Source organism: Ahaetulla prasina, chromosome 1 (assembly GCF_028640845.1).
Source record: "Ahaetulla prasina isolate Xishuangbanna chromosome 1, ASM2864084v1, whole genome shotgun sequence".
NCBI lineage: Eukaryota > Metazoa > Chordata > Lepidosauria > Squamata > Colubridae > Ahaetulla > Ahaetulla prasina.
The window spans coordinates 113,482,949-113,501,350 of NC_080539.1; the positions used below are offsets into that span (position 1 = coordinate 113,482,949).

The 18,402-nt window shown below is 37.3% G+C and overlaps 1 protein-coding gene across 2 annotated transcripts in view; it reads left to right on the top strand.

Annotated features, from left to right (window-relative positions):
• The first annotated feature begins 2,333 nt into the window (after positions 1 to 2,333).
• The window catches only part of GOPC (golgi associated PDZ and coiled-coil motif containing), a 37,180-nt gene continuing 21,111 nt past the window's right edge, over positions 2,334 to 18,402 (top strand). The window contains exons 1-4 of one of the 2 annotated variants that reach the window (XM_058173171.1): positions 2,334 to 3,011; positions 12,301 to 12,465; positions 16,106 to 16,281; positions 18,199 to 18,364. In XM_058173171.1, coding sequence (XP_058029154.1) covers positions 2,676 to 3,011; positions 12,301 to 12,465; positions 16,106 to 16,281; positions 18,199 to 18,364 — 843 coding nt within the window. In that variant the 5' untranslated portion in view covers positions 2,334 to 2,675. The remainder of the gene's footprint in view (positions 3,012 to 12,300; positions 12,466 to 16,105; positions 16,282 to 18,198; positions 18,365 to 18,402) is intronic. The other variant, XM_058173162.1, reaches the window with a different exon arrangement.

Sequence of the window (18,402 nt, forward strand, 5' to 3'; positions counted from 1 at the left end):
GATATAAATCATAAAATTCTCATGTCTTCTGTTTAGTCAGTATATTTCTATGTATCTTCTTTCTTCTATTTCAACACTAGCCATTAGTAAGCATTTCTACTTTCGTTTTCAGTACATACATTCCACAAAACCGCCATTTGCTTTCTTCTCTCCTATCTTCACAGCAAATAAATCCTCAGGGGCTTACAGTCTTCTTACAAACAAATGCTAGAACTCCAGTTTCTGCTCCGTCCACGTTACAATCCATCATAAATCAATTCCTGCCGTGGAAATTGGACGCTTCGTTTGTTTGCCATAAAGGCAAATGCCTCACCCAGCCAGGAGCTTATCAGGTTATAGAAGGAGAACTTCCCGCAAGCTTTAAAAGCTTATTAGGGCATCTCAACCTCAACCTAATTGCTCATCTTTCCTTCTTTGCCCGAAGGAAAGAATCCCAAGCTGTCGGACCCAGATTTACGATGTCCTGACAGCTTTACAGACTAGGGAGTTAGCAGCTAAATCATAGCTGCTTCTTCACGAAGCGGAGCCAAAGCAGAAGTTCATCTCGTTTATTCATGCTGTGTGGGCATTTTTCTATCTTGATGGCTTCTCTGATTATTCTGTTGTTAAAGTGTTCAGTTTTGGCAATAGTTCTGGTCTTTTTAAAGTCAATTTTATGTCCTGTGGCTTTAAGGTGTTGGACCAGGGAAGAAGTTGGTTCCTCTTTTTTGACTGAGTTCTTGTGTTCTTCAGTGCATGCACTTATTCTTCTGTTGGTTTGTCTGATATATGTGGTGGGGCAGGCGGTGCATGGGATTTCATATACTCCTTGATTTTCTAACTCAGTTTTGTCTTTGGGGTTTCTTAGGATGGTGGATATTTTTCGGTTTGTGCAGAATGCTGTCTTGATGTTGTGTTTGTGGAGGATCTTACTGATTCTGTCTGTGGTGCCTTTTATATATGGAAGGAGGGCTTTGCCGTTTTCTTGTTCTCTGTCTTGGATTTTAGTGGGGGCTTCTTTATGGATTAGTTTGGTAATTTTATTTCTTTGGAATCCATTGGATGTTAGTACGTTAGTGAGCGTGTGTAGTTCAGTTTTTAGGTGTTGTTCGTCAGCTAAGCGTTTTGTTCTGGAGATGAGTGTCTTGGCTACGAAGTTGATCTGTGCTGGGTGGTGGTGTGAGAGTACGTGCAGATAGCGATTTGTGTGTGTTTTCTTCTGGTAGATGGTGTGTCCTAGAGAGCCACTGGATTTCCTGTAGACTAAGACATCCAGGAAGGGAAGTTGGTTATTAGCTGCTGTTTCCATGTTGAATTGTATTTTGGGGTGTAGGCTGTTGAGGTATATGAGGAAGTTGTCCAGTTTTTCTTTCCCATGTGGCCAGATTATGAAGGTGTCGTCTACGTATCTGAGCCAGAGTTTGGATTTGTGATAAGATTTTTCTGATCTGAGAAAACCCGAATAACCAAAGACCTATATACAAACACCCGCGAAAACCTCAGAAAACAAATATATATATATGTATGTATGTATGTATAAATAATACAAAAAGGCTGGAAAATGGACCAAAGTAGAGACTAGCCAGTCACATATTTGTCTATTGTGCTGTGCTAATCAACCCCTATAGTTGATCAATGTGTAAAGTTGAGTGTCTTTCTTACAAGGAAAAGTCCCGGTTGCATTTGAAAAAGCACCTTTGAGATAAAGTGGTGCAGCTTCTGACCTTTTTGAATTCCCCCCTCCCCTTAGATAATTAAAAAAACCAAATACTCTGACATAAACATGTCTTACAAACACAAACTGTTTTAACACATTCTGGCACTATACAAGTAATCTTCAACTTACAACAGTTCATTTAGTGACCAAAGTTACAACAGCACTGGAAAAACCGACTTATGACTGTTTTCTACACTTAACGATTGTTGCAGCATCACTATGGTCACTTGACCACCGCAGCGATTCGCTTCACAACCGTGGCGAGAGCGGTCCTAAAATTTGGGCAAAACTCACTCGAGAAATGTCTCACCTAAGCTCACTTGCGGTCGTAAGTCGAGGACTACCGGTGTGAGAATACCGAAAGGACCTTAAAAAAGAAAAAAAAAAACCCTCCATTCGCCCAGGACTCTTTGAATGTCTTTTCCCAGTTCAGATGCCGGTTGCATCGAGTCACTGATTAGGTACCAGCTGAGCTCCCAACTACTTTGCGAGCTTCCCCAAAAGCCACCCGCTGACCCGCATCTTAGCCACTCAGAAGCTCCATTTGCTTCTCGCGTTATTCCCCGCCCCCGCCCCTGCCCCTTTAAGTCAAAGGCGGAAGGGAACGTCGCCCCCACTCGATGAATCGGGGCATCATCCCGCTTCGCCTTGGCAAACTCGGCTGTCTTGTGGCAGGCCGAAGAAGCCGATTGCCGATCTTCCGGCACGGCGGGTTTTTCCAGCCGCCGGCCGGGTGACAGAAGCGCAGTCGTTTTCTGGCGCATGCGCCCGGGAGAGAGAGAGAGAGAGAGAGAGAGTGTGCCAGTCGCTTTCTCTAATCGCTGCCGTTCCTTCTCCTTCTGCGTCTCGGGGCAGGACGCAGCCGCAGCCGCTGCGTCTCGTATCGTCAGCGTTGAGGGCGGCCGCGCGTCCCGCAGCCCTGCCGAGGTCGGGCCGTAGCGTGTCGGGGGCAGGAGCGCAACGCCACCACCCGCGAGCCATGTCCGGCGTGGGGGTGGATTCCTGCGGGGGATCGGGGCCCGGGGCCTGCGGCGGGGGGGCGGCGGCGGCCTCTTCCTCCTCCTCCTCCACCTCCTGTTCTCCCGGTGGAAGCGGCAGCGGCGGCGGCGGGCTCTCGATGTTCCGCTGGCTGGAAGTCCTGGAGAAGGAATTCGACAAGGCGTTCGTGGATGTGGACTTGCTGCTGGGTGAGATCGACCCGGATCAGGCGGACATCACTTACGAAGGGCGGCAGAAGATGACCAGCCTGAGCTCCTGCTTCGCGCAGCTCTGCCACAAGGCGCAAACGGTGTCCCAGATCAACCACAAGCTGGAGGTGATGTGGGGTGGTGGTGGCAGCAAAGCGAGAGGGCTGGCCGGTTCCCGGAGATCGCTCCGCGGGAAGGATAGATGGGAAAGAGAGAGAGAGAGAGGGAGATCTCCTTTGGAGGAGATTAGAGTGGAGACCTCACTCTTCACTTTCCCCCCTTTGAAATAGGAAATATAGGTCTTTGTGTTTGTTAAGTAGGCGGGAAGGAATACAGCATTACTCATGTAAACTCCTGCTGTTGGGGTTTCCCCAGTCCTTGTAAGGGCATTACAGGTTAGTCCTTGACTTACAACAGTTCATTTAGTGACCGATCACGGTTACAATGGCACCGAGGAAAAAAAGTGACCGGTGACTGTTTTTCTGTTACAACCTTGGCACCATCCCCAGGGTTGGGTGGTCAAAATTTGGACACTTGGCAACTTTATGGCAACGATCAGATTTATGATGGTTGCCGAGTCCCAAGATCACATGATCCACCTTTGGCGACCTCCTGACCAGCAAAGTCAGTGCGGAAGCCAGATTCACTTAATGACCGAGTTACTCACTTATCAACTGCAGCAATTCACTTAAGAACTGAGATGAGAAAAATAGTAAAATGGGGCAAAACTCACTTGACAAATGTCTTCCTTAACAACCAAAATTTTGGCTTTAGTTGTGATCGTAAGTCGAGTACTACCTGTATTGTCACGGGTTGTGTACCAATAAAGGAGAATATTTGTAGCTCAGGCTTGAAATGAGTGGTCCTAGATGTTCTCTGAACATTGTTGTTTTCTTGCAGATATTTCATTGCCCAAACCAGCATTGATGGTGTTAACAAGGATCCCTCATGTGCTGTGTGAATCTGGGCTTTTGTCAGCAAAGCCAGGCCCTGGTCTAGTGATCAAGTTTGAATTATAGGTTTTGTGTATCTTAGTGATTTAGGGCCAGTTGCTCTCTTTTATAGCCTATTCAAGCCTGGGGTAATTTTAAGTGTAAGAAAACAATATCCTGATTTTTAAAAAAATCTTCTAGCCCAGTCTGTGGAGCCTGTGTCATATACAAATAGTCATACTTTTGAGGGACTTAACTAACTCTTAGGCTTAGTAAGGTATTTTAGGAAGTAATGCTGTACGATAGTGAGAGAAAAGATAATGCTGACATTCTGCCTCTGTGTGTGATCTGTCTGAAGATATCTTTGTGGATAGACTTGTAAATGTGTTTGTGTTGTGAAACTGACACCACTGGGAGGCCTTCAACTAAGTGATGCAGTAAGCATTTATGATGTGAAGATCTCAGATCTGTTACAAAACACAGGTCAAATATTCTCTACTTCAGGCTACTGGAGAAAACAGAATAACGGAATTGGAAGGGACCTTGGAGGTCTTCTAGTCCAACCCCCTGCTTAAGCAGGAAACCCTACATCACTTCAGACAAATGGTTATCCAATATTTTCTTAAAAACTTCCAGTGTTGGAGCATTCACAACTTCTGCAGGCAAGTGGTTCCACTGATTTAATTGTTTTAACTGTCAGGAAATTTCTCCTTAGGTCTAGGTTGCTTCTCCTCTTGATTAGTTTCTGCCCATTGCTTCTTATCCTGCCGTCTGGTGCTTTGGAGAATAGTTTGACTCCCTCTTCTTTGTAGCAGGCCCTGAGATATTGGAACACTGCTATCATCTTTTCATTAAACTAGACATACCCGGTTCCTGCAGCCGTTCTTCATATGTTTTAGCCTCCAGTCCCCTAACATCTTCCTTGCTTTTCTCTGCACTCTTTCTAGAGTCTCCACATCATTTTTACATCACGGCGACCAAAACTGGATGCAGTATTCCAAGTGTGGCCTTACCAAGGCATTATAAAGTAGAATTAACACCTCACATGATCTTGATTCTATCCCTCTGTTTATGCAGCCTAGAACCATGTTGGCTTTTTTGGCAGCTGCTGTACATTGCTGGCTCATATTTAAATGGTTGCCCACTAGGACGCCAAGATCCCTCTCACAGTTACTACTATTGAGTGACGTACCACATATCCGGTACCTGTGCATTTTGTTTTTCTTGCCTAAATGTAGAACCTTACTATTTTCACCATTGAATTTCATTTTGTTAGTTAGTGCCCAATGTTCAAGTCTATCAAGAGCCTTCTATATCTTAAGCCTATCTTCTGGAGTGTTGGCTATTCCTGCTAGCTTGGTGTCATCTGCAAATTTGATGAGTTCCCATTTATCCCTTCGTCCAAACACTGATGAAGATGTTGAAGAGTAGTGGGCCTAAAACAGAGCCTTGGGGTACCCCACTGCATACTTCCCTCTTTGTAGATACAGTTCCATTGAGAACTACACATTGAGTGTGATTGGTCAGCCAGTTACGAATCCATCTGTTGGTGATGCTGTCTAACTGACATTTTTCTATTTTATCTAGTAGTAGGTTATGGTCTACTTTATCAAATGCCTTACTGAAGTCCAAATAAATTACATCAACAGCATTCCTCTGGTCCACTAATTTTATCACTTTGTCAAAGAATGCAATAAGATTAGTCTGGCATGATCTGTTTTTGACAAACCCATGTTGGCTTTTGGTTATTACTTTGTTTGCTTCTAGGTGTTCACTGATTCGTTGCTTGATTATTTTTTCCAGAATCTTTCCAGGTATTGAGGTCAGGCTGATAGGTCTGTAGTTTCCTGGATCTGTTTTTTTGAAGATGGGAACTACATCAGCTCTTTTCCAGTCCTCTGGCAGTTCCCTGGTGCTCCAGGATGTTTGAAAGATATAGTTCAGTGGTTCTGAGATCTTGTCTGCCAGTTCCTTCAGAACCTTGGGGTGTAATCCATCTGATCCTGGTGATTTGAACTCTAGATGAGTGCTCACTTACCATTTTCTTCCCTATTTTAACGTGTTCCTAATCTGTTTTTTGTGGTGCCGTTTTTGATAGGTTGGACTGTTTTTTTCCCTTTGTGTAAAGACAGTTGCAAAAAATGAGTTAAGTAGTTCCGCTTTCTCTCTGTTGCTTGTCACCTTCTTGCCACTTTCAGCAATGGACAAATTGTTTCCTTGACTTTCTTCTTGTTTTTAACATGTTGGAAGAAGCTTTTTTTTTTTTTACTTTTGTCACAAGCCTTTGTGCATTGTGAGCCTTAGCTTTCCTAACTTCATCTTTACAGGCTCCGGCTATTTGCTGATATTCTGCCTTAGCTATGTGCCCCTCTTTCCACTTTTTATACTTTTTGTGTTTCTATTTGTCAAAGAGTTCTTTATGCAGCCATGCTGGGTTTTTTTGAGAGCTGTTATTTTTCTTCTTCATTGGTATTGTGCTAGACTGGGCTTTTATAATCTCACTTTTCAAAATTTCCCAAGCTTCTTGAGTTGTTTTCCCCTTGAGGATTCTCATCCATGGAATCCTTCCCAAGCTCTCTCTAAGTTTATTGAAATTAGCTCTCTTAAAGTCCAAGCTCTAGTTTGACTTTGTTTTATTGCTTGTGCTTGCATAATGTTGAATTCAAATATTGCATTATCACTCACCCCCAAGGTTCCTGTAGCTTCAATACCTTCTGTCATTTCATCTCTGTTAATGAGAATTAATCCAATATGGCTAATCTCCTTGTTCCCTTCTCTACTTTTTGGGAAACAAAGTTGTCTGCTAGGTTGGTTAGGAAGTTGTAGGATCTTTCACTTGGTGCAGTTTGTCTCCCAATTGATGTCAGGGTAGTAAAATCTCCCATTACTATTGTGATGTGCTTCCTACATACTTTAGTTAGCTGCCTAGCAAAAAGTTCATCTATTTCCTCTGTTTGGTTGGCTGGTCTATAGTATACACCTATGGCAATGTCATTCCCACCCCCTTTAATATTGACCCAAATGCATTCAAGATAATTTTCGTCATTGTGCTCTATTTCTGTAGAGATGTAGTTATTTCTTATGTATAGTGCAACTCCACCTCCTCTTTTATTTAGTCTTATTTCTTTTAAATAATTTAAATCCCTCAAGCTGTATGTTCCATTTGTGAGTTTCATCCCACCGAGTTTCCATAATGGCAACAATATCATATCTGTCCTCATTTACTTGACTTTCTAATTCTCCTTGTTTATTCCTCATACTCTGTGCATTGGTGTATAAACATTTGAGTAAATTTTGATTGACCCTGTGTTTACAGTCTACGTAACCTGTGTTGTGCCTGACTGCTCCTACTTTCTTGCCACCTGTTTGATTAGTGCACATGGTATGGAACTTACTATTAAATGCTTGGTTTTGCTTGACAGCAAGGTTGATAATCTTACCCGCATAAACATCTATGTTACATGCACACAAGAGTATTGCTAATTTAAAAAAGCTATGCTACACAAACATGCTACAGTAGAACTCTGTATATTTTTAAAACTCAATCATGCCAAATATAATTGGCTGTAACAGAAGTTGGGAAAAGGAAAATAGAAATAAAATAGCCATTTAAGGTCTCCACGCCTAAGAGAGCACACTTTTTTAATGAAGAAATTAAAAAAAATGTCTTCATTGTTGTGGTAAATATCAATGTAAATGCTAGTTAAATAAACTTGCAAGTTAAGCATCCAGGGACGCTTGGCAGCAGGAAAATAACTTAAATGTCTAGCCAAACTCTCCCAAGGTCAGTAAGTACTTTATCAAGTTTGCTAAGCAACAACAGTATTTATGTAGACAAATTGGTGGTGGAACTATGGCGCCATTTAATATACTGCATCAATTATGAAAAGCAATAAAGAAAATGATCTGCAAATCAGTAATTTTGTAGACATAAATACTGTACTGAAAAGACAGAAACAATATATAAGGTAACTGTTTTTAAACAGCTATAATGTAGCAAGATTTTTAATGCAAAAAATTATTTTCTGAACACAGGTAGTCCTTGATTTACAACCGTTTGCTTAGTGACCGTTCGAAGTTACAACAGCACTGAAAAGAGTGACTTATGACAGTTTTTCACACTTACAACCTTGCAGCATCTCCATGGCAACGTGATCTAAATTCAGATGCTTGGGCAACTGACTCGTATTTATGATGATTGTAGTGTCCTGGGGTCATGTGATCACATTTTGTGAACTTCTGACAAGCAAAAGTCAATGGGGAAACCAGATTCACTTTACAACTGTGTCATTAACTTAACTGCAGTGATTCATTTAACAAGTGTGGCAAGAAAATGGGACAACACTCACTTAATAAATGTCTCATTTAGCAACAGGAATTTTGGGCTCATTTGTTGTAAATCGAGGACTACCTGTATACCTGTCTTTATTCTTTATTGGAAACTCTGCTACAAATACATGAAAAATTGTACAAATTGAGGATGAATTATCTTTCTCAATTATCTTTCTCTGTTCCCAACTACTTCGCTAAAATGTCGTACTGATAAAAACAAACCTAATCTTGAACTATTTTAAGTATGAGTGAGTAGGTTAGATATTTCTTAGTTTTTAATTGACTTTCTGCCAAAGTTAAAAGTATCAATCTTAAATAAGTTTTTTTAAGTTATAAGTAGACATGCATTTGTTATAATTTGTACTTTTATTTGCAACATGAGCTAAGTATAATAACAATTGCTTGAGTAGTTTCATAGAGACTCTATAAGGAAGCTAAACATTTACAGTAATTTCAATATATTGTGGAATATTATATTTTATTAGGACTAAAGGCAAAGGATTGAGATGGTAAAATACTATTTATTCACTAGAATACTATAATCTCATAACTCTAATATCCGGTTACTAAATCCATATTATAAGTATAATTATTAACAAGATAGTAGTTACTGTCAAAAGGCAAAAAAATATAAGAATACAGCGATAATAAGTAGTAATAGGCATTGGTATCAACATATTGGAGAAAAACTATCAGCTTCAATATGATGGTTCGATGATCGTTGAAAAGTTCTAATGTACAATTGTAGAATTACTCAGTAGTTCAGAAAATTTCACCTGGAAAGAACTATGCCTAAAAGAAATGGTGGAAGATTTTTAAAATTATTTCGAAAAGGTTGTAAAAAAAATGCTTTAAAAGGCTCTGACGATCCCAGCTGAGTTGCCTGATTGTCAGAGCCTTTTAAAAGCATTTTTAAACAACCTCTTCAGCCGAAGAGGTTGTAGAAAAAATGCTTTTAAAAGTAAAAAAAAAAAAGTTGGCCATGCCCACCCAGTCACATTACCACCCCCCCACACCAAGCCATGCCCACAGAACCGATAGTAACAAATTTTACATTTCACCACTGTGCAAAGGTAACTGTGAAAAATGGTCATAAGTCACTTTTTTCAGTGCCATTATAACTTTGAACTGTCACTAAATGAACTGTTGTAAGTCGAGGATTGCCTGTATTTCTGAGATTTTCCTATAGTAAAATAAGGCCACGGTTGACTGTACTTTCGTTTTTTTATCAGCGTAGTTTGTTCACCTACACTGGTAAAGTATATGCTGTGACATAATGGGTAAATAAAATACATTTATATATTTTAACTAAATAATATTATATCTTACAAAATATACTTCCTTTCTCTGAAAGATATCTGCCTCACTATCTGTTTTTATTCACATTAGTTCTTATACTGTCAGTATGTTAAATATAATCCTCAAATTGTTGACTCTGATGTAATGGGGCTACAGCTCCTAGAATTTCTAGCCACTTAGATTAAACTGTGACCTTTTCACAATTGAAAAATATTCAAGTTGAAAAATGTTCAAGCATTTTACTCCTTACATTTTATAGCATTTTCATCATTTTGGATCTGCAGCATCCCGGCTTTGAAATCCCTGAAGAGTTATAGTATTAGGGCAAAAGATAGAAAAGGGAGCTGCTACTTCAAGTATAATCTCTTTGGTTCTACAGTATGTTGTTATTCGGGCATTTTTATTATTGTCTGCAGTTTAGAAAGGCCAAAAGGTTATACTGAGATCTTTCAGTATGAGAAGCTTGTGAGCTGGGATAAAAAATTCAAAACTAAATTATGTTTTAAACATTTTAATAATTTGATTATGGCTGTTGAAATGTTAATGTAACTATAAACCAATAGTTTCAAATGTATCTCCTTATTGCTTTAATCAAATGAAAGACACAGTAAAACAATTGATTATACTTAATTTGTGTATGGATAAAAACCAGAGCATCTAGGTTTGTCGTCTGATCCAGGGCTTATTAGTCCAATAATTTTTATATTGACTTTACATTGTGTCCTAAGAGATTTCAGCAGTGTATTAGTATTGATGAGAACTAAATATTTATAGTGAATAAAGGTAAAGGTAAAGGTTCCCCTCGCACATATGTGCTAGTCATTCCTGACTCTAGGGGGCGGTGCTCATCTCCGTTTCAAAGTGGAAGAGCCAGAGCTGTCCGAAGATGTCTCCGTGGTCATGTAGCCAGCATGACTAAACGCCAAAGGCGCAAAGAGCTCTGTTACCTTCCCACCAAAGGTGGTCCTCCTAAATTTTATTTTTTTTAAAATGGAACATGAGTTAAGTTTTCCTGATTTTCTTTCATTGCTTAAGCTCTTCCAAAAACACTAACCAGCACTCTTTGACATGCCATATGAATCTTTGTAATCAAGGACAGGATAAAATGAAATACAGTTTTAAAATGTATAAATTACCTTTTCCTTGTATTTCTACAATAAAGATATGCATGTCTTTATAGTGATGGGCAACATTTTGTTCACAGGAAATCAGCCCTGTTAAAGAATTGAAAGGAAAAACCCCCTCAGTATTTTGATATCCTTATAGCCAAATATAGATTTATGCAATATATTTCTCCAAATTCGAAACTATAAAACAATTGTTACCCAATCATTCTGGAAACTATAACATAATTGTTATCCAATCATTCAGAGGCTGGTCTGTTTTTTACATTCTTACAACTATGAGAGCAATCAGCATTTAAAAAATGATAATACATTGTAACATGATGCCATTGTTTAGATTACGATAGGATTTAGTCTATTTGAGGACGATAACCCTAAATATTTTGTTCAACATTTCCTGTGAACCTGACATTAGTTTTCTTGTTTATCCATTTCAATAGTTATTGGAAAATCAAAGGATACTAAAGTTAGTACACATACCTGCAGTCTTAAAAACAAAACAAAACAAAAAGCACAGGGTAAATGAGTAGAAAACTGGAATCTGAAATGCCAATAAAAATAAATTTTGTGAAAAACATAAGCTTCCATTAATTGTAATTATAGAATAATATCAGACATGTTTGGAAAACAATAAATCAATGTTATCTATTACTTATATTCAAATATAGCCCCCTAGAGTTGCCCCAAACTGCAAGATGGGCAGTGTATAAATAAAATAAATATTTGGAAGATGCTTAAGCTGTGAACTTGATCGTGTACTTCTTTTGAACCTAATATTATTAGGTTCAAACCCTGCAGTTTATTAGATGCTCATAAAGATAATATAAAGGTCTTAGTCAAGGAGTTTGACTGTGTACATTTTAAATAGAAAATAACTAATTTGAATTCCAAATGTGTTGCTGAAGCACCCTATTGGCTTGTGAGGCTTCAGTAAAACTAACCATTCACGGCCTTAGAATTTTATGTTCTAACTGTTAGAATGTTTCTAAATTTACTTGGAATTTAAACAGACATTGTTCTACACTTAGTTTTGATCAGTCAATCTGAGCACTTGTCTTGTATCTCTTAGGATGTCTGATTCTTATCCAAAAATCTTTAAGGTATATTTAGTCTATACTCAGAAAATTAACCAGAAATGGTTGTCTTGTGACAGTTGATAATCCTTGGCATAAAGATTTAGTTATTAAAGTTTCGTAAATGAGTAAATGAAATATTTAAATGGAGTGAATGAAATGGAATAAAATTATCTTTTCCATTCAGAGTTTTGTAAATTATAATCAGTATTTCTCAGTCATTGTTAGCATGCATTGTTTACGATAAACAATGTGTTTTTACAATATAAAATAAGCAATTTAAGAAAAATATGCTAAATTGATCAATATATATTAGGTGCTCATTCATAGTAATTTATACTAATGGTGCCTGAAGATTCACATGATAGCTGACCATGGCGATAGGTTTATAATGGAGTGAATTAAATGAATTCACAAATGAAATACTTTGAAAGTGATGCTGTATTATTGCAAATCTGCCTTGTTGAGGAATCTCTTACTTCTTAAGAAGTTGCATCACCACTTGATATTCGACTTTTGTATATTTGAAAAAAATGTTTAGGATAGTAACAATTTAGAAAATCCTGTAGGAGAGGTATTGCTTTAAGGATTAGATTTCTTTTGAGTATTGTAGATATTCGGTGAATGTTAATTATTCAATGACATTGTGTGTTCCAGGCTCAACTAGTAGATCTGAAATCAGAACTGACAGAAACTCGGGCTGAAAAGGCAGTATTAGAAAAAGAAGTACATGACCAACTGTTGCAACTCCATGCCATTCAACTTCAGCTTCATGCAAAGACTGGCCTGAACGTTGATTCTGGGGCAATAAAGGCAAAATTGGTAAGTGTTCTTATTAAAGTATTCTTACAGTTAAAAAAAAGTTCAAAATATTTTGTGTGCCTCTTATAGCTTTTAGTTTTTAGCGTGCCCATTCTAAGAAGTTCAAGGGGAAATATATATGTGGTTTGTCTGCTTTAGGTTACTAAGAGGCCATTTTTATATGTTTATCTATTTGTTTAACAACATAGTTTACCACAGTGCAAATTAAGCATGAAAAATGGGAAGCTTTAAATTAATGTGATCGTGTCAGGATGTTATAATAGTGAGACAAAAAGGCAACAATGTGAGATCTGGAGAGGAATTTTTGACATTTTTCCACTGCAACCTATCTTCCCTTATATACCTTTCTATTCCTTAACTCAATAACAGTGTCAGTGATAAAAATTTTCCCCCAGTTTGCTTCTAACCACTTATCCTCAAAGCATAATTTACTTGGTTCATTTTCTTAAAGGTTCTTGAATAAGTAGTGCACTTCTTGAGAGAACTCTAAAAAAAAGAGGGGAAATAGTTCTGCATTTCTTGTTTATGCTGCAGTTTTTGTATGGAGAGAGAGAGATGGATGTGCCATTTTTAATTTTAATGGATTATTTTTACCTTTATGTTGCAGTCCTAGTTAATAACATAAGAAATATAAACCTAGAAAAAGAATACATTCCATGCAAAGATTGCATGGGCTTGCTCTATTGTTGAAAATACTTAGTTGAGGATGATTCTTATAAGTTTTATTTTGATGGATTGAGACTGTATTCTAGAAATGAGAGATATATGATTGTAATTGTTTGGATAATAGCTACCACCACATTAAATGAAGTAAATAGTCTGTTGAGTTCCACTGTGTTAGTTTTTCATCGGACTTTATATAGTTAGATTGCAAGCTTTGGGTTATTGTAGTTTGATCTAACTTAGTTTGATACTTCGGCCAATATTGCTAATTATGATACTTTTTTTCTCTCATCTTAAGTCTGCCTGTTCTTTGGAGGATATGGTAAGTTCATTTGATGCCTTCATCCATATTTAAATTCAAAACTGCACAGGAGTTTTGTACATATTTTGATCCTGACATTTAATGACAGTTAATCTCAAATATATTTTTGGCTTTTCTGTAACTTCCTAGCCAACTACTTGTGGGTTCAATTGTTAGATTGGATGTGTCTTCTATCCAACATGCATGATTGTATTGCTGATATTAATTGCTATGACTAACTAAATTTTTTTGAAGGGATTATTGAAATTGAGTTGAAATTTATTAATCGTTCACAGTTAGGCTATTGGTTAGGGATCTAGCTTACCTATAATAGCAACATGATGCATTTAGGCTCTGAACAAAAGTTTCTGTGACTTAGTGTGGTAGATAGTCATTCAAAAACATGTACAAAACACAGTGTATCTTAAAAGAATAATTGTCTGGTGTATTTAATGCTTTGCAGTCTCAATAATGTATAGATGAAGTGATTTGTTCTCTCTTGTTATTGGATGGTGGTATTCTAGGTAATTTGTCTTCATAAAAACATTAGCTTCATGACTTAACCTAATTACCTAATTACACAGTTGGATGTATGGATATATGTGTGGATGTGTTGTTGATTATCAGAATCTCCAAAGTAGTTCATAGAAAAATTCAAATTGAGACATATTTGAATATTCTAGGGCAGGAGTGTCAAACTCGCAGCCCGCGGGACGGATGTGTCACGTGCTGGCCATGCCCAGTTTAGTGAAGGGGAAAACGTTGCGAAACGTCACTTGATGATGTGAGTTTGACACCCCTGTCCTAGAAGGTATATACTTGTTTTTTGAGAAGGTATATACTTGTTTTTTGAGATTTTTGTCATTGTTTCTTCTGTTCTTGGCAATTTCCACATCTGTCCTGATACCCAGTTTGTTTATTTTTTCTTGGTCTTTGACAGTTTTATTTCAATTCATCATTAACAGCTTCTTTAATTTTCTTCCATTGTTTCACTGGTTCATTGTCAATGAAATTCAGAAATTCAGAATGATTCCTGATGGAAATGGTGATCATATTGTAGAAACTGGTCGGCTTTGTGCTTTGCTTTAACCTTACTTGGAACTTACACATGATCTTCCCCTTGCCATATTTTTGCTGTTTGAACTGAGAACTTCCCATCTCCTTGTTACTAGTCAGTTTGATTTTTATGTACTCCATCTGGTGATGTCTATGTCGACAAATACTGTTTTGGTTGTTTGAAGACTATGTTAGCAATGAAAAAATATTTCATTGGTTGGGTTGCAGAAACAGTAAAGTCATTATCATGCTTCATTTCTATTTCTTAGGCCACATAATACAATTATATTTTCCCTCTAACTATTTCCAACTATATGGTATTCCAGTCTCCATCATAGGCAACTCACCTTATGGCATGTTCTATCAATTTTAGATTGGATTTGTCTATAACATTCACTAATCTCTCATTTTGCATCAGTGACTGCAGCAGTAACTTGGATAATTGTCATATTAAAAGGTGTCTGTGAAATCTAATTGACAGTATTTGATCATTGACAGCATTCTTACCTGAGTATTCTCTTTCCTATATCCATCTCGATTATGAAAGCAATGCTGTTCCTTCTTTGTTTTTTATGTCCTTTGTTATATTATAAGTAAATTGTATGAACTTCTGACTGAAAGTGTCTAATTCCAATCCATTTTAATTCACTGATACCAAAGATGGCAACGTGTGTCAAAGATCTTTCATTGTGTTGTGCTTCCCCATGTTTATGCTTATGTTCCGTCTTCCCAGTGTAATTTTGTCTTTGCAGCTTTAGATTCTCTTTTCCTGCATGGCAGCATCAGCATCAGCAACTAGATGTCTGGCATCATCTGGTGCTATATTATCAGTCATTTTATATTGCTTATCATCTGGTTTTCTTGGTAAAATACAGGAGTGGTTACCCTTTCTTTCTCTTATGCCGTGTAAAATTATGCCTGTGCCATTGTCACTAATGTGATCATCTAATTCAAGTGTCTTCTCGTATCTCTGCAGCCAAATATAGGCAACCCACTTCCTTTAGTTTGGTAGCTAGAATAATAACCTTCAGATTTTATGGGTCTACATACACTTTTGGTGTATGACTTTACTTATCCCTCTCAGAAACAACCCCTCCCCCACAAGTGAGACAGTATAGTAGGAGTTAAGGGGCACATGTTTATAATTTATAGCTATTTATTTTTAAACGAAAAGCTTTTCAGATTTCCTGCCAAATTGCTTTCTGTTATACAGAGAAATTGGCAGCTAGATTATCGAACATTTTGTGGAGGCTTGCATATTTTTATTTTTAGACGAAGAACTGTTTTAGTGACTGGAGTGTTTTTTGGTTGTGGTTTTTTTTTAGGAAAGAGCTTTTACTGTCAAAAGTGTAGCATTCAGTTGCACATAGTTTTGTGTCATAGGTAAACAACAACATAATATAAATAATATAATATAAATAATAATAAAACATAGTTTGTGTCATAGGTAACAACATAATATAAATAATAATAAAACATAGTTTTGTGTCATAAGTAAACAACAACAACCCATTGATGTGTTAGTACTGTTCATATATATATCTATACACACACACACACACAGAGTGAGGCTGTTAATTTTGTGATGAAAGTTATTAGGATCTTGTTTAATTTTTCCAGGAGAGAGAACTTGAAGCCAGCAAGAAAGAAAAGGTGAAAGAAGCCCAACTTGAAGCTGAAGTGAAATTGCTCCGGAAGGAAAATGAGGCTCTACGTCGACACATAGCTGTGCTTCAGGCTGAAGTATATGGAGCCAGACTCGCAGCTAAATATTTAGATAAAGAACTAGCTGGAAGGTACATTTGACAACAACACTACTTACCATATAGTATTTATGAGAATGCACCAGGAATATGGAAGAATTGCTATAAAAATTCCAGCTATTATAATTAAGGGCTTATTATGGGAGAATGTCTAGTTGTCTCTAAAAGAGATGAGACCATGCACAGTCTTTTTCATTCTTTTCAACCCAGCAAAATGGAAATAAATTACATGAGGAGGAAGGATTCACTATCTAGCTGGTCAGCTGTCTTTTAGCACAAATATATCAAAGAGAAGTCCAGATTTGATTTGGGGGAGAAAATGGCAAAAGAAAGAACAAGTTTGAAATTGGGCTGAATCAGGCTGATATCTGTGGAATTTTTTTTTAAAAAAAAATCCCCCAGTGCTTCTCTTTGAGAGAAGCAGTTGGACAATTGCACAGAATATTGCCAACTCCTTTATTTTAAACTCTGCTCTCTCCTCCCTGCCGTTGATGTGATTCCGTCTAAAACTATTGTTAATGCACTGGGCATATACTATCACATGTGATAGGGATGTGTGAAGGCAAAGAAATATTGGACAAAAATACATACATGATTAGAAAAATAGTATAGAATAGAATAGAATTTTTTATTGGCCAAGTGTGATTGGACACACAAGGAATTTGTCTTGGTGCATTTGTTCTCAGTGTACATAAAAGAAAAGATACGTTCATCAAGAATCATAAGGTACAACACTTAATGATAGTCATAGGGTATTTATTTTATTTTATTTATTTATTTATTTTGTCACACAGTATATATAAGCGTAAGCATGAAATACACAGTATATATAAGCGTAAGCATGAAATAACTATATAATATATAAGCATATATATAAGTATGAGTATGTAATAACTATATTAATTGGATATAACGAAAGAAAATAATTGGACAGGAATGGTAGGCACTCTTGTGCTCTTATGCACACCCCTTACAGACCTCTTAGGAATGGGGTGAGGTCAATGGTAGACAGTACAAATAAGCAATCAGGAAGCAATATCAATATAAATCGTAAGGATAAAAAATGTTAAAGCAGCATATAGATTATAAGCCGGAAATATTTTTGTTAGGTATAGTACCAGAAAAGTATGATAAGGGGAATTTGTTACATATTTAGACAACAGCAAGAATTGTATTTGCACAATACTGGAAAAATCAGGAAACACTGAAAGAAGAAGATGCAATTAAAAAAGCATTAGATTGTGCAGAAATGGACAGATTGATATTGAAGATAAAAGAAAAAGAAGATACAGAGTATTTTCGAACATAGGACTTGTTTTATAAATGGTTGGATAATAGAGGTAGACATTAGGAGCTGGAAAAGTATTATGTAAGCAAATTGACTCAGACAATACACTGTTCACAAAGCACTTATGTATGTTAAATGAAAATGTATAAATAAACTATTGTTAATGCTTTCTCTGCGTTGCCTGCCTTGTTTTGCAGTTGTAATTGTAGTAATATTAATTACAAGGTAAGGTCCGACTATGAAAATAAGAAAGTGTAAGATAGCTGAACATATATATATATATATATATATATATATATATATATATATATATATATATATATATATATATATATATATATATATATATATATATGTCTTTGGTTGTTCGGTTTTCTCCCGTAAAATTGGAAGTGTCTTGACGTCATCGAAGTCTCATTCGTCATCTTCAGGCTTCAGCTTCGTGCTTCTGGGAGCAATGTGTGATCGCAGCTGTTTCTTCCTTTTAACTGCTAGTGGGGGTTTGAACTGATTGGGTGGGAGCTTGGCTGTGCTCTGATTGGATGGGGGGTTTTTTGTGCTCTGATTGGCTGGGGGTGTGTCCTGTTTGGGTGGGGGCTTGGTTGTGCTCAGTTTAGTCTGTGTTGCAGGGGGATTTTATATATATCACATTTTATTTTCAGGGTTCAACAAATTCAGTTGTTGGGTAGAGATATGAAAGGACCTGCCCATGACAAACTTTGGAACCAGCTAGAAGCTGAAATCCATCTGCACCGGCACAAAACTGTAATCAGGGCATGCCGAGGTCGAAACGATCTAAAACGGCCCATGCAAGCACCCCCAGGGCATGTAAGTTGATTTTAGGTTTTGTTTACGTATATTTTGGC